Genomic DNA, 17,348 nt, shown 5'->3' with positions numbered 1-17,348 from the left:
AAAATCGGCGAAGAATGGAACTACGCCTGTCATCTTTCATCTTTATTCCAAACAATTTAAACTATTCCAGAAAATCTGATAAACATTGATTAATTACTTAACTCTGCGGAGTGAGTACATTCATGGACCTTATAATACATTATAATACATTATAAGGTCCATGGTACAAGCAGGTATATACGAACGACCCGACGGACTGACAATGGAGAGGACAATATACTACCACATGTGTAAAGAAAACACATCAACAAACCCATTTGGCTTCTAGTTTTATACACTAGCTCTTCCATAAGATGTGTCGGGTTACGGATATTGGAGAAGATAAAATATGTCATGCCTCCAGTTTGTTCGAACAGTTGAAAGATTTTGTTATACAACGTATCATGCCTCTAATAAACGCTGGCGTGACGTACGGTTCCTCTTATAATACAACTGACAAAAATGTCGTATATATAGGTACTCGAGATTGTGATGTTTTTTCCTTCTATTGGCATTCCTTGTAATGCTTTTCAGTTTAGAAAAGCATAGTCTGAAGAGACTTTCTTACATTAGCCATTTCTTGTTGTTGCTGAAAAACGAATGCAATAACTTTACTAAGATCTTAAAATACAATTGTACACAAAAGATTGTTAGCTGCACAAAGTCAATCTCAAATTTCCTTTGTCAGTGAACATAGAATAAGATTTCAAAAGGCAAAACAATGAGAATCTAGTCAAGTAACTCATCCGGTGTTTGTTTTTTTCCTGTCGGTCCCGCCAGACCTAAAAGTCATTTGTTTGCGAACATTTTAATTTAAACTCCGGATATTAATACATTAAGGCTGCGCAACAAATTTAAAAAGAATCTGTTAATAACTGTATAACCCCCTATCGCGTTAAAAAAAACAAACAATTGTTGATCCATGGACAAGGGCGACGACATAATTCGCCCAGCAGTCTCAATGCTAACTAGTTAGGCAATCGAGTCAACAGTTTTTTAATAAACGTCTCCCTAGTGAGAACTGACGGAATGTAGCGTCGGTAGACTTTGGTCCCATCTTTCTATATAATCTACAGATAGAGAATCGGTTTCAGTTAACTCATTTATCCCTGAATTTAATATTTTTTCTTACACACGAACGTAATAGACTTTAGCATCAATTTAATGTTACTTTTTAAATATACTTTTCACGTTGAAAAAACAATTAGTTTCTACAAACGCCTTAAGAAATAATTGTGAGCTTACAGTATCCATGAGAATTTTCTTTTGAAGAAGACCCATTTCTTTCTTGAGTTCCGACTGAACGGAGGATTGTTGAGTAAGGTGGCATTTGTCTAATTCATCCATTCCCTGAAAAAAAAGGATTCTAAAGATTAAAAGTAACAATCGAGAAAATAAACCTGTGGGTAATATTATATACCATAGCCCTGGAGACATAAGTTGTCATATTTCTATGAAATGTACAATCGAATATTCTGAAATTAAATTATATAGCATGATGAACAAACTTAGCAAACAAGCCGATTTTCGAAACAAATAACACATCAACACAATACGTTTGGCTTAGTCCCATTAATAGGGCATTATGTACGATTAGATAAAGAGCTGTCAGTTCTGGCTATAATACATGTAGTTGTAAAAATGGAATGAAAAGGGAATATGTTGAAAATTTCGAAATCGCCGTTAGAAGAACAGGGTAGCCTCGATTGTCTTTGCTACCGTTGTTAAGATAATAAACAAAGTCTAAGTTATCTATTTTTAAATTAAATCATTAACTGTCAATTTATTTAAATTTGTTGAAAATCTCCAGCATCCGATGGTATCGAGAGTTGATTATGGTCTTGGTAAGTTAATTAGTGTCTAATTAATAATTTATTTAACATTTAAGGCCTAAACAAAGAACTTCAATAGGCAGATTTAGCTCTTGCATAATAACAGTTTAAGCTAATGCTACATTTTTTTAAATAAACAATATTATTATTCAGTCAATCTGAATTTGGATTGGAGAACATTCTATGCCTATGTGTATACCTTAGAAAATTGTTCCTGTAGCTGTCTAATTGTCTTCAATCTCTGTCCCTGTACAATTCGTGCTTGTTGAAATAACTTTTGTTGTTGTTTAAATAAAACCTAAAATCATAATATAGGAGCATAATATGCACATTAACAAAGGGTCGTTTTTGTCGGTTCTGTGGTTTCATAGAGAGGGGTTCACTAGTTCGCGGGTGCCCTAATCCGCGAGTGCACTAGTCTACGGGCGCACTAGTCAGCCGCTATAAAAAATACTATAAATATGGGTATCATAAGGCGACAACCCAGGATCTTGCAGCGTGGTTTTCCCTTTTCGGTAGTGCAGCCAATCGGACTATTGAAGACAGGCATACGCTACGCAGGGTGCTATGACGGAAATTTTCTATGGACAATGGCATTTCTTCATCGAATTCAAAATGTAAAGGGTTCTTTTATGTGCACGCCAATGTGTACAATAAGACACTATCCTTTGCCAGAACGTTCGCTGTGCACTACCGACAGGGAGAAACCACGCTGCAAAATACCGGGGAATTTTCTTGATCATACTATATATTGAGAGGAAGATGGCAGACATCACCACATTTTAACCCGACATCACAACATTTTAAATGTCGTGGTGTCGGGTGAAATCTCGTGGTGTCGGGTTAAAATGTCGTGATGTCGGGTTGTTGCCTTATGAAGGGCGACATCACGACATTATCCCAATCAGCCACCATACCTGCTGGTTTTTTTTAATACTCATAATTTTTTATAGCGACGGACTAGTGCACCTGCGGACTAGTGAACCCGCGGACTAGTGCACCCGCGGGCCAGTGAGCATTTCCTGTTTCATATATGAATCCAGACTAAAAAGGACAGAATATCTTCTTGATCTCGCATTTTACCATAGAGTCAATAAATATTCTGTTTTATTTAACGACCTCTAAAATCAAATGTAGTAGCATGGGCGCTTTGGTGTCTCCTTCTATTGTTTTTGTTTTTTTATTCTACTTGATTGACTATACTAATTGCATACACATGTTTAAATATGATTGTGTACAAAACTTCAGATAAATCTATCTACATATACACGTTTAGGAATTTTCGAGAAGTATAACGGTCATGAAAAATAACCCAACCTCGGTAAAGGCAGTGCCTAGTTTTACTGTAAATGTAATGAGGTGAGTTAAGCATATTTAATTGAAATGACTTTCTTGGTGAAAGCGATATTGCCGATTAAAGCATCACACTATTTTATGAAATATTTAGTTCTACCGTTAGTTTTTCTTCTTGGTCTCTTGTTTTATCAATATCCACTTCCCACTGTGAAAACACGGTCCCAATTTGTTTATAATATTCCTCTTGTAACTTTACTCTGAAATGTGTAAATAAGCATAACTAACATCCAAGTTGCAAAGCGTTAAATTAAACATTTCCTTCATATATATATTAAGATTGGTCAAAGTCAGTACACATACACAGACTAAAAAAGTAAAAGTAGTTGATTTTTTAATTTCCATGCATAGCTTTTAAAATGGGTATTTTTTAAAAGTTTTCGTGTGCAGTAGTGGGAAGGGTGGTGTTTCGTAACAATGTCTTCAATTCTAGTGACAGACCCAAGTTTTCATGATCTCCACCATGCCCCTCCTTATCGGTGTTTGCCGAGAAAGTCCATTGTGATTTTGCGGCGTGGTTTCCCCTTGTCAGTGGTCAAGGACTGCGGGTCTGGCAGGGGAAAACATATAGTCTTTTGGATGAGATGAAAAAACAAGGTCCCGTGTACACATTGGCGTGCACGTAATAGAATCCTCAGGAGTATGTATAGAACCTTTGTCAGTACGAATTCGAAATAAGAGTAAGCCGTAGCACCTTGCATGGCGTATGCTCGTCTTTCTTGGTCCAGTCGGTGAAGAAAAGTAAGACGTTAAACACCCATTTCATTTCATCAAACTGTGGGTTCTAATTATTTAGAAATGGTTACCTTTCGGTTTGTTGAGCTTTCCATATATCTTCAACTTTTTTATTACTGCTTCTCAGAGTGTTATGTGTTAATTGCTCCAATCGTTTTCTCTTAGAAATTAGTGTCTTGCTGATATCAGCTAAAAATTGAGAAAGTTATCAGCACAAACGTTTCTTTAATAATTGTGAACAGAAATGACCAATTGTGTGTGAAAGTCTCGTGTTGGAAACCTTTATCCTGATCCAGTTCTCAAATTGGAATTAGATGATGTATTCAAATTTTAGCATTTGTATTTATAACTTGTAAATAGCTTCTAGGTGGACACTAGCTTGATACTGATTAGACCTAATCACAGATTATTTTAGACACTGTTCGAAAATATGGGCCTTAGAGTTACCAAAACTAATCCTAGAAATAATTAAATAATATCACCTCCAAAGCATTCCAACATTTTTTGCATTTCTGATCTGAAAAAAAAAGCAAAAAAAAAGCTATATAATATAAGACTCATTACTAAAGTCTGGTTAGAGACGCTTATTGTCTTTCAGCTCTATTTGAAATTTCTTGAATTCATTATTATATTTCGATCGATTAGGCAATTATTATTCTGCTTTCGAGTTCATAACATACGTTGTCTGTGCATACAACAGCTAATAAATCGTAGACTGAATAAGTTGATGGGAATTTGCAAGACTAGATTGCTAGGGACTAGAAGGTGATATTCTCCTAATCGAAATTTTTATAAAATTTACCCAAAGTCTCCAGAATGTCCTTCTTCGTCTGGTAAAGGTCTTTTCTTACCACCTCCTCTGGCAACAATCGGTGTTTCTCCATCTGAAATCAACAAGGTTAAGCTTAAGCTTAAGCCAGGCTGACACTTGCACGACTTTTGGCCACTATTTTGTCGTGGCAAGTCGTGCCATTTTGGGGCACAAACTGGGAGACTCCCGCACTGTTCACGACTAGTTCACGCATAGTTCACGACGAGTTCACGAATGCGTGCCCATCAGTGTCCACATTTTGACACGAACTGGCACGACGAATTCACGCATAGTTTGCGCATTGTTTACGCACTTCCCGCATTGGCACGACGAGTTTGCGCAATCTGGACGGTGTCGTGCCGACTTGGGCACGCCATATAAAAAGGAGGCCTCCCCAACCCCTGGTCATTGGCTGTGGAAGAGACAACATGCTGAATGTCAGAAACACAATCATTGCAGGGAAGAGACAGTCGTGGCATGGCGCGCACTGTCACGCACCCTCCCGCATCGTCCCGACGAGTTCACGAACAGTTTGCGCATAGTTCACGACCCGGTCGCTAAATTTTGTCGTGACCAAAATTTTGAACGTTTCAAAATTCTCGTCCCGACATGGCACGCAGTCACGACGGGTTTACGAACACTTCACGCCAGTTTACGACTAGTTTGCGCACTGGCACGACTCGAGTCGTGCCAATGCGTGCCACGGAATCGTGCAAGTGTCAGCCTTGCTTTATATTATATATTCAGTTCCCCTTTCAAGATCTTTACACATTTTTATATTCTATATCTTTATAAGTACGTTTAGACCTTTACATTCAACAAAATATGTTTGAGTTTGAACTTGGTTGACAATTACTGTCTTCATCTTCTACTCTAGTAATTATATTTTCTGGAAGTCGCTTGGTTGTGGGATTGTCAATCCCAATCTACAATCTATCAGCCCAAATAAGGTCCATTTCCATTCAGTATTTACAAAGATATATGGATTTCTCAAGAACATTTTCATGCAACGTCCGGCCCCAAGGAAGCTCTAGCACCACCATTGAATTCCGCTGAATCTTTTCATACCGAATCCCTTTTAATCCGATTGAATCCAAGCCGGGAGATTATTTACCACTACCGTTGATATTTTTTTGTGTTTTCGTAATTAAATGTTAAATAATCAATCTACGTCCATCTAATTTAGACTAGAGTGGATTAGCCCAAAGGTAAGTAGAAAATTTGCTAATTTCCCCAAAATGCAATGGATGCAGTTGCACAGAGATAAAGTTCGATGGCATGCGTCTCAAGGAGATGCGTACGACGATTTTTCTTCCACGTCCTCCCGTTTCCTAGGCTGGGGCCATTACATTGCCAATAAATGTAATCAATTAGGCTACATTAACATTACTTTTGAAATATACTTACTGTAATCATTACAAATAAGCTAACTTTCTCATTTTTAGCTACCGTATGTAATTAATTACCATAATTATCCATTACCGGTACATTAAAAGTAATTAATTACCATTACCCATTACTTTGACATTAAAAAAGACAACCTTATTTTTCTGCCATGGAGCATCAACGAAATCGCGTGAGCTCATTTTTTTTTGTTTTTTTTTTTTGGGTATGACATGAATTAAATCAATGCAAAAGGAAATTGGGAAATTTTTCAGCATGACTGTAAAACTACTAAAACATATACAATAATATATTTATTAGTAACCATGCATAGAATTATGTATTACAATCTACGTCAGACTTCGGATGGGACGAAAAACCGAGGTCCCGTGTACACATTGGCGTGCACGTAAAAGATCCCTTGGCAGTTGGAATTCGATATAAGAGTAGGCCGTAGTGCCGCTGTCCGGGCAAAATTTCCCTCATAGCACACTGTATGGCGTATGCCGTCTTCTTTAGCCCAGGTTAGGAGCAGTACAGGAGGACGTTAAACTCCATTTCATTTCATTTCATTTCTACGTCAGACTATGTGGAGAGCTATGTCTGAAGAAGAAGTTATATTTTCTATGTAGACTGTTTTTTTTTTTTTTAATTTTTAAACAGTAGCCTACATAGCCTATACCGGTGCGGTACGGTATTATCTTCTTTGTTGTAATTGGAAAGTAACTGAAATAAAACACGCTTTTTGGAATGTACTTAAAGTATATTAATTACGTTTTCATTACTTTTGAAATCTTCCGAATGACTTTTAAATGAGTTAATGTGACCATAGCATGACTATAGGCCTACTTCAAATTTTCAAAATCAAAATGTATGTAGCCATTGTAGATCATTGCCATTATTACTTATTAAGCCTACCCCGGCCATATCCGTCCACGCGCACCGTTTGCCGGGATTTGTAGGAAACACCAGCTGTCTGCAATAGAAATTAGAATAGCACCCGGGCGTCAATAGAAGCGGGCGTCAATAGGCCCTAGTTAGTTAAACCATCACGTAACAAACGAACGAACAAAAAAAATATCATAAAATTAGAGGCTAAGCGGGAGGAGACCTTTCGTCATAATTAATATAAATTATTTAATTTATTACCGGTACTACTACTAGCCTAGACTTCTAATTATATTACTAATTAATTAAGTAATTACTAAGTTAGGCCTAGCCAGGAGATAACTTATAAGTTCCTTAAAAAAGATGCAAGAACAAATTAAATGGGTATATAGCATCTATATATAATGACTAGGCTATAGAATAGATCTAGCCTATATCTTTTCTTTTTTTTCTAAGTCAACGCTAAAAAGTAATCTAGGCTTAGGTTAGGCCTAAGTAAGGCTTCTAGTAGCCTACTTAAATTTAGGCTTACTAGCGGCTTAGGCTTAGCCTACCTCTCTCGTGTAGGCCTATTGGGCTACTGTCGGGGCTTTCTGGTTCGGGTGATTCTCTGCTTAAATCTTCCACAGCTTTCTGCTGTACTTCGTTCTCTATCCGTTCAGCGGACTTTTTACCCTGTTTGGGCATCGTACAGCAAAATAACGTGTCTCTTTCTTCCCTCGTTCTTGTGAATGTGATTCGGACTTTCAGAAGCAGACGATGGGTTGACCCAATCCCTTCTGACGTCAACTACCGCGTTGCAAAATAGGTCATTACTATTACGTAATTATATACCACCAAGCACAGCTTTTAACTTTTGGGCGAATATTAGCTTTCAAAATCAAACATTGCTAGACAATTGAATTAGATATGCCGCATGTATATTATATAGTTTTAATTTTGGCGTATAAATATTATTCCTAAAACTTTGCTGTGACGTATACAATTTAATAAGCCCTAATTGTCAAGACATAATTTACTTTATGGATTGCGTGTGCTGTTTCGGTAGGCCTACTTTTCTATGTTTTGGTTTTGCTCATTGCAATCATGCAATTGGAATACATTCTACGACTACTCCGACTACATAGCAATAATTATACACATCATCACGTTTTAATTTAAAATTAATAACGAGTGTTAATTAAGATAAGATAGGTTTGTTATAAATAAGATCAAATCTAAAGACTTTGGAAACGTTGTTTAGAGACGCATTAATGCCATTAATCAGATTAATACGCCCTGATTTGTTTGATGATGATTAATTAATTTGTTTAATAACAATGCTGCCTTGGATACTGTACAGACAACGCTATTGTCATTCACCGTTAAATATTTTATTCAGTCTGGTAAACGAAGAGTACAGAAATTGACGTAGAGTTATCTGCCCATTACCAGGTGCGTGTTTTGTTTAGACATGGCTGCTCAAACAACTGTTATCGAAGCTAATGAAATTTTAGACGACCAATCTTTGGTTGAAGATGTAAGTAAATGTTGTTTTTTATTATATACAACTATGTTGTCCTGTAATTATAGCGAAATTAGTAGAAAATCAAGCGCCGAGGAGACTTGTGTGAAATAGCGACGAGAACTACTGTGTGAACCATCGTAAATTTTAAACGGATTTCTTCGATTATGAACAAACTACTTAACTTTGGTTATTATAAACTTACCTGTGTGTTTGTAATGAACTCCCGTTCGATAAAATCCATTGCACAACTAATTATCACAACGATGAGAACAAGTTCTCTCTTGAAAAATTTGAAAATTTACTTGTAATTTCGACCGAGTCGATGTCAACAATGTCTTCGTGACGTATTGGTCGAATCCAATATACCTGTTGCGGGGGTTGGTTAACATTGAAAGATAGTTTGACAGCGCGATCATTTTGATCGTATATGGGTTTGGGCGACGAAAAATATCAATTGAAGGCAATTACATAGGAGATTTATATGGAAACCATTGATCGCCAGTCTATCAAATTTTCTTCACAATTAAAATATCACTGATTGCACGGATACTCGTAAAAATAAAGTCATGTATAAACTATAAATATCCTATCTTCTTTATGTTATAAATAATTTAACAAGGATCATGAAGCTTACCTCCGAATTCTCTGAGTGTATTTTTAATTTTATACGCATTCTTTCGATCGAATAATAACCGCTTCAGTAACATCTTTAAGCGTGTTGCGGCAGCCCTCAGCGTGTCTATTAGGTGCCCGGGTGGGTATATAATGCTACTAAGCCCGTATGACCCCGTAAGAAGCGGAACATTAATTCTCGATTCGACAGTTTTGACCGAAGTGTGATAAAGCCCGTAAAACGAATGTATAGTTGTGTTTGAGCGGCATGCGTGTTCAAAAGTAAATAATCCCATCCGAGTCGCTAATCAAATAATTAGAACAAAATATTTCAAAAAGTAAAGCTATAAAATTTGCAGAGATTTTACTAGAATGTAAAAGACGGTAACTAAATACAGGAATGCGGGTAGTTATGTGTGCGAACGCTCAAACTCAATGCCAATTGTCGTAGGTATCCAGACCAGTCGGACCAAAGACTACTCGGACTAAGACCAGTCGGACCAAAACAAGACCAGTCGGACCAATTAAATTATATTATAAGGCTAGGCAATATGCTATTTATTTATTATTAAATCACAATACAAAGAAGCAAATAATTCTTATACGGAATTCGTATATTTAGAGTTGTTTGGTTCAATTTTGTGTACGGAAAATAAATCAACGATTGGTTTTAAAATTAATTAATAATGGTGCCAAAAAAAATATCAATCTTATTTTTCTTTACTCTTGCAATGAGACTCGGTATGTCCAGACTTTTGACAGTTTCTACATATACGGGTATACTGTTCTTGTCTGATAGCCTAATTTTACTTTTTCCACATTCGCGGTATCCCCAGTGGTTTCATTCCCTTCTACCCCACTAACCCCTGGGTTACTATATATGGGGGGGGGGGAGACACGTTTTCAAGTTATCCGCCCTTGATGCGTTAATATAAACAGCACATAATAATACGAAGACCGGACGTTTATATGCCCCTTTTTAAACGTGACTACAAGTGTGGTTCTCGATATTTTGCGATTTGGAATACAATTATCAATTTATTCAAACAACACGTTATTATTAGTTCGAGTAGTCATATTAAAACACACACAATTAGCAATTTATTCAAATAACACTTTATTATTGGTTCGAGTAGTCATATTAAAATAAACACAATTATCAATTTATTAAAATAACACTTTATTATTGGTTCGAGTAATCATATTAAAACAAACACAATTATCAATTTATTAAAACAACACTTTATTATTGGTCCGAGTCGACTTTCTGTTGGGTCCGAATAGTCTTTTTGTATGGTCCGAGTAGTCTATTTGTTTGGGCTGAGTGGTCTATCAGTTGGTCCGACTGGTCTTGAACCGAGTGGTCTTTGGTCCGAGTGGTCATGGATTCTTGTCGTAATTGTACTTGAATTTCGACCTATGCTGTCACCCCTAATACGAAATGATATCTTCCGCAGAGTGACGTAACCATCTTCCATATTGGTATTTTTTTCTGGGAAAAGTTTGTGATATTTTAATTTTTCAAGAGAGAACTTGTTTTCATCGTTGTGATAATTAGTTGTGCAATGGATTTTATCGAATGGGAGTTCATTACAAACACACAGGTAAGTTTATAATAACCAAAGTTAAGTAGTTTGTTCATAATCGAAGAAATCCGTTTAAAATTTACCAAGACTCAGACAGTAAGTATCTAAACAGTGTTGGGAATGGCCATTCAATGGGATTATATTCATAAATATTGACATTCACATTGCACAGTCGAGGAGTGATGTGTTTGTTTTCAGCTTGGATTTGATGCCTTTAGTTTCACCTGGCAAACTTAATTTCTTTATTAAAGATACATTTCCACAAAAGTATTTATAGCATAGTTATTTCCAATAAATGTATGGTATAAGTTTGGTATAAATTAAATAAATAACTGGAAAGTAGAGAGATGCCCAATTATTCTCGAAAAATACCGGATTCCCCGAAAACACACCGATGAGGCAAGCACTAGGCAAAGATGTCGGTATCACTAACTGGCAACCCGATGGAGATGGTTTATTTTCCGCCAGCTTGACTTAGGGAGCGGTTGTTATTTCTTGATCAAATGGTTAGGCGGTATTGAATCAATTTTCAGATAGATTAATTAGTTTGTATATGACTTTAGTCCAAATATGTAATCAAATCACCCAATTTGTATGCGGTGAGGCATCTTTAATGTAAGTTACATCTTAAGGCCATTGCCATGTCTAAAGATTCCAAACTATTATTATTATTTTTCACAAAATACACACACACACAGTCTACCCATTACTAATTTATGATATTTTATCCAAATTTTCAAATTGCATTACCGGTACATGTGTGTAATCCTTATAAGACATAAAGAGGTAGATTTCACAAATTAAAAACACTTACATGGATATACTACTTCTGAATTTATTAACATGCTACGTTTCGATACACATACTACATAGTAGCCTAATAATTATACACATCATCACGTTTTAATTTAAAATTAATAACGAGTGGTAAGTTTTTTTTATCTAAATCTAGAATAGTTCCTTTAGAACGTTCTCTAAATGTACAAACTGCTCCACCTCTACTCCTACCTCTCTTCTAAAACTGTTCTTCTTTGTTCACCAAAAATGATCATTTGTAATAATCTTACAAAAATTTTGCGATTCAAAAACTATCAATTCTGTCTCAAAATAATGATATTCATTTTTCCCTACATGTTGGAAAAACCCACCTGTAACCAGTGTTAAAATGATCAAATGATAACGAATTGTGGCCTGACAATTCAATATTTCTTGAGCAGAATATTCATAATACATTACTTTTCAGCACAATTTATCAACAAGCTAATTATATGTATATTTCTTCAAACATTAAAAGTCAAGAGATAATCAGAATTATAAGGCTTTGAAACCAAGTCACTTTATTTGTCAGTTTTCGTCTGAGAAATTTCATATATGTCAAGGAATCCATATCCAAGTGACATTAATTGTTAGCCCCTCTAAGACACCTTATATCTTAATTGCATTGTTGAATTCCGCATTATTTGTTTCTTACTTTTTTTTTAAAAACAGAAATTATGGGAAGAATTAGAAAATGAAGAACTTCCAGGACATCTCCGTGAATCACGATTGGAAAACTTAAAACAACAAGCCAGAGATTATGTTCAGATGAGAGACAAACAACATGGAATATACACGTAAGTTAAACCATATTTAAAAGAGCTAAATCGCTAATATTTGACAGCTAGAAATGGACACAAATGGGTTGCAACAAGTATAATAATGAATGTATTATAAACTGATTTAGATTCAGTTGTTTCCATTTTTACTCTAATTTCAAATCAGTTATGTTCGACGAAATACGCGAGAAGTCTTAGTCAAATGGCGATCTCTGGTCTGGTTATTCCAGTCTACACAGGTATTTATTGCACATGCTCTCCAGATAAGAATATGAGGTCACAGATTAACATGACTTGTGGAATATGTCTAGGCTCATTCTTTGAGTCCCTTGTTACAAATGGTGCTGAAGTGCATTCTGGTACACAATCCGTGTACCAATGGTAAAATGTTTATTTTGTCCCAAAGCCTACTTCTTAGTAGATGTAGGAGCCAGTTCAAAAGAAAGGCCCTTGTCAGCTAGTACAGAATGAAAGGCCTGGCAAGGAAGTGTCTAGTCATTTGGGTGCGTCGAAAGACTGAGGTCCCATCTGGCATGCACTTAATGAAATGAACCCTTGACAGTTGGAATTTAAAATTAAGGTGGTAGGCTGTAGTAAGTATGTAAACAGCTACTCGGTTATTCCTGTTAACCGGTCACAGTTCGGTTGCAATTGGTAAACCCGTTCCAGAAATTACTTGTCATTTGTGATAAATCATGTATCACCAAGTTTTTCTGTGGTACAACAATAAATGTGAATAAATCGGTTGCAGTTGGGTTTTTAACGACCAATTAACCAGTTCAAAAAATTTTGAAACGACTTACATTACATTAGCCCCGTCGAGGCAGAAAAGTAAAAAATTACCGGTAAACCCCATTTAATTTCATTTCAAAGGGAAGATAACTGCCCACCATGTCACCATTGTTTGTGTAGCATTAATGGTTAATGAAGTAATATGTCAGATTGTTGATTAATCTTAATTTCGTTTTCGGCTTACTTGCAGTATCTACAACAGAACACATACTCATGTATATCTGAATATGCCATTGTATAATTGCCAAATCAATTACCTATGTCATTTTAAACTTATTTCTTCCACAATATTTCAGAGATTTAAAGAGTGACAGAGAATTTCTTGACCTTACAACAGGGGTAGATAAATGTGTAGTGCATTTTTATCACAGTGATTTTAGAAGATGTGCCATTATGGACACCCATTTAGAGGTAATATTGACATAATTTTATTAAATGCATAAAATTATAAGCTATTTTTTAATTGATGGTGTCGACCATTTACAGTATTTCAGACATTCAGTAAACAAGAATTTCAAAATGTATAATTCAACTTTATGAACCTCAAGAAAAATTTTAAAACCCAGAGGCTTAACCCAGAGGCTTGATTTCTTTATGTACTTAGAGTTGAATTCATAGAACAGCCAATAAAATTATAGTTGGAATTTTGGAGTTAAACTTCCCAAACCTTTATTATTTTTTTATCTAACTATGATTTTTTATTTAGAAACTTAGTCAAAAGTACTTTGAAACTAAATTTGCCAAAATAAATGTTGAAACAGCAAAGTTTTTGGTGGAGAGATTAAAAGTCCAGGTTTTACCAGCAGTTTATTGTTTCCGTAAAGGAATAGTATGTGATAGGTAAGTTGAAAAAAAAACTGATAAAAACAAATGAATGTCTGACAAATAGCTACATGCATGTATCATCCAGAACTTTTTCTGTGAATCTTTTCTTTGAATAATTTTAGGGTAATTTCATCACCATCTATTCGTCTAGAACAGTTTCTGGATAAAACAACAAACATTCAATAAAGGATGATTAGGAGTAGGAACATAAGTGTCCATTGTTCAATTTTATATTTGACAGATCTGCACATTACAAGCACTCATGTCTGGCCTTTTAATTTACATTCACTCAAGTTGAGATGTTTTATGTTATTTGTAACAATGAGGGTGATTGGTCAATCAAAAAGCATTTTCATTAGTAAACAGGATGTTACATGTTTATCATTGTCTATCACCATATAAGAATATATCTTCTATCATTTGAATGACAAAATTATAGTTTCGAATTGTACGCTGGCAGATGAACCACTTTGCTAGTTTTGGCTAACGTGTTTTCGTTTTGAAATAATAGTATTATAATGAGGCATTAGGAGTAACCCTTTCTTCTAATGTTTCAGAAAAGAAGGAAAGATATATTACTAAGAATCTCTCATATAAATCTATCCCTTTGCATTGAGCTACATGATAGCGCTACAGTTCAATTGAACAACTGATCACTCTTCAGCCAGCCTAAAAAATGTCTGTGTTTATATTTCAAAATGTTTTTATTCCTGTTTCAGAATCGTTGGTTTTGAAGAATTAGGAACATCTGATAATTTCAGTACTCAAGTTTTAGAAATGAGATTAGGACATTCAGGTAATTATTTTCTTTTTAATCTGCCTATGTAAGAAATATCAACTTTAGTAAACAAGATTATTGTCAGTTTCTAGAACCTATTTACTCATGATATTGCCAGAGTTATGACCCTTGATCACACTAAAAAATCTTGTGGATGCTTTCCAGACCATAGTTATCATCTGATTGATTTTATATTTATACACCATGTTTACGCCTATATAAATCATTTCGATTGACTTTAGATTGATACATAGAGTTTAAGGTCTCGAGGCGAACAAGTATATTGATTTTCAATGATATTTGATAACTTGAACAGCTAAATCCAAGATATTAAGTTAGCATGGGCCAAACAAATTCTAATGATTATCTGATAATTACTTAATGAGTTGTAACTCTTAGCAAATGTTTGAAGACATGTTTGACTTTGAAGTTAGATGACAAACATGGCATCTAACAACAGTTTATTGATAGCTTGCAGTATACTGCGAGGAATACAAAGTTTTGAGAGGGATTTGAAGCAAATTTTTGATAGATTAATTAGTTTGAATATGTTTTTAGTCCAAATATATCATCAAATCACACAGTTTCTATGCGGGAAAGTATCTTTAAACACCTAATAAAAAGATAACAGTTGCCTTTTATAGCTAAGAGTAGGCATTTTGAAATCCTACTGTGCTTTTAACCACTGTCCATGTTAACATAAGCACTGTTATCCACCAACTTATCTTTGAAAAACTGGTATCATTGTCTTGAAAACTGTGACTAAATGGATTGCTAGTAGTACAGGGTTAGATCTATTTGATAAGGTACATTTCAAGTTTGGTCAAAGGTCACGAGATGTAAACTGGGCTAGTGCTTATACCAACCCCAACCCTGGACCTAGCCCCAATGGTTACCGGGGTTACCCTAACCCTGGACCTAGCCCCAATAGTTACCGGAGTTACCCTAACCTACAATCTCGCCAACAATCACGTGCCCTAACCTTATTTACATCTCAGCCACCTTGACGAAAATTGAGCTAGCCTTAACAAATAGCTTTAGCAAGTAGTACAGTTGTCCTAACAGGGTCATTGTCCTAATGCATTTTTTAGATAGAGGGCATAAACTCAAACTGTTGCTTTCGGGGTTAGAATCATTTTTGTAGGATTAACTTTTATCATTTTTGTGATTTCAGGGGTCATAACGGTACCAGAAGATGAACTACCACAGAAAAAAACAATTTTCGGTTTCAAGAAGTCAAAGAATGACAGTGATGATAGTGATGATGATTAATAATATGATAGTTAAAAACAAGCAATATATGCATTTATCATAATAAATGGGAATGGGTCTAAATATAGGATAACTTATTAAATTACACATTATCTATTTCGAGACATTAAGAATATGGATTAAAAATAACATTTTGGATTGAAGTCTTTGGAACATGGTTAAATTGTTTCTGTAAGAGTAACTTTGCTTATATGAAATTATGTTAGAATTCACAAAAGTTGTTTTTGGTACATATAATATTTGAAATCAGAATGCAATATTAACATATATTATTAAATAAATTATTACGCAATTTTTAAAATATAGCTTGCATCTGTACACGTCTCTCTCTAGGTTAAGTTTTCAGAGGCAGCAAGTATCAAATACTCTATTCTTGTATAAAGGTGTATACATTGGAATGTATTCATTATGATAGTAACCTGTTATTTTATCCTAGATATTTTGGATACTGAGGAACTGTGAAATTACTGCAAATGAGGAGCAGCCTTATTACATAAAGTAAATAATATAAGGATTCAGCATTTTGATTGACTTAAGAGTTAAAATCAGAGGATACTTTTTAACCCTTACCTCATGAAGGGGCTGCATTCTTAAAGTACTTTTTAGTATTTGTTAATAAATCCAAAGCTACCACATATATGAATTTATTAATAACTGGTTGATCAGATTTTTACCCATGCATTAATTTCATTCAGTTTGTGGTAAATCATCTTGAACTACCATTGGCAATAGTCAGGCTACTATTATCGTTATAGTCTACTACCAGGCTTAGCTAACGGTTACATTAAATTCCTTAAATGTTGAAGTTGTGGATATCAATTTATATGAGAAAAGGAACCATCATTGTCAACCATCATTTATAAAGCCATTAATATTCAGTGTATCGGAATCATTTCTCATTATTATAATTCAGCATACATTAATTGTTTATATTATTCATTATTTTATTCTTTTTATCAAGCATATATTATATAAACTTTTATTTATTAAATTGAAAAATCTTTTATATTATCGTGTTTATTTTTTGATATGTTCACGTCATTTGGAGGAAGTGGAGGTGGTGCCATTTCTAGATGGTATCATGGTATTCCTTGATCCTGAAAATGTAGGATTAGACACTAAGATTGTGATCCTAAGAGGTTTAGAAGCTGAGATATTGATAAATATCAGCTTTACATCCAAGATGGCTGCCATATATAATATATTTGGAGTTATTGGTGCCTATCAAAAATGAAAAGCTAAGATAATGGGTAGCATCTGGAAAAAAGTGATGTTTTTGTGCAAAACGTATCCACATCAACTTGCTAAGCAAACCAGACCATAATTTTGACACTTGGATTTGTGAACTGCCCCCCTCCCCCCAGGTGTATAGGTAATCATTAAAAGATTAATTTTGACCT

The 17,348-nt window shown here is 34.9% G+C and overlaps 2 protein-coding genes across 2 annotated transcripts; one reads left to right on the top strand and one right to left on the bottom strand.

Moving 5' to 3' along the window:
- Nucleotides 1-213: 213 nt before the first annotated feature.
- Nucleotides 214-4,865, bottom strand: LOC126824405 (synaptonemal complex protein 3; the record flags this gene model as incomplete). Its single annotated transcript, XM_050553627.2, has 7 exons — nucleotides 214-568; nucleotides 1,225-1,329; nucleotides 2,011-2,109; nucleotides 3,265-3,364; nucleotides 3,971-4,088; nucleotides 4,382-4,416; nucleotides 4,702-4,865. Coding segments are annotated over 7 exons (675 nt in total), but the record flags the coding sequence as incomplete, so codon positions are not given.
- Nucleotides 4,866-8,346: 3,481 nt separating this feature from the next.
- On the top strand, nucleotides 8,347-16,956 carry LOC126824162 (uncharacterized). The gene is made up of 6 exons (XM_050553344.2): nucleotides 8,347-8,500; nucleotides 12,175-12,299; nucleotides 13,370-13,484; nucleotides 13,780-13,913; nucleotides 14,618-14,694; nucleotides 15,851-16,956. The coding sequence occupies exons 1-6, from the start codon at nucleotides 8,435-8,437 to the stop codon at nucleotides 15,946-15,948; spliced, it is 615 nt and encodes a 204-aa protein (XP_050409301.1). The 5' UTR covers nucleotides 8,347-8,434; the 3' UTR covers nucleotides 15,949-16,956.
- Nucleotides 16,957-17,348: the final 392 nt, after the last annotated feature.

The sequence above is a fragment of the Patella vulgata genome, chromosome 6 (assembly GCF_932274485.2).
Source record: "Patella vulgata chromosome 6, xgPatVulg1.2, whole genome shotgun sequence".
Lineage (NCBI taxonomy): Eukaryota > Metazoa > Mollusca > Gastropoda > Patellidae > Patella > Patella vulgata.
Note: the sequence above shows the minus strand (reverse complement) of the source record. Positions and strands in the feature narration are given on the sequence as shown.

Bases quoted from the DNA above. Each gene is read 5' to 3' on its own strand.
- LOC126824162 (XM_050553344.2), top strand. From the start codon at position 8,435: ATGGCTGCTCAAACAACTGTTATCGAAGCTAATGAAATTTTAGACGAC. The intron at 8,501-12,174 runs GTAAGTAAATGT...TTTTAAAAACAG, and splicing joins ACCAATCTTTGGTTGAAGAT to AAATTATGGGAAGAATTAGA. The intron at 14,695-15,850 runs GTAATTATTTTC...TTGTGATTTCAG, and splicing joins AATGAGATTAGGACATTCAG to GGGTCATAACGGTACCAGAA.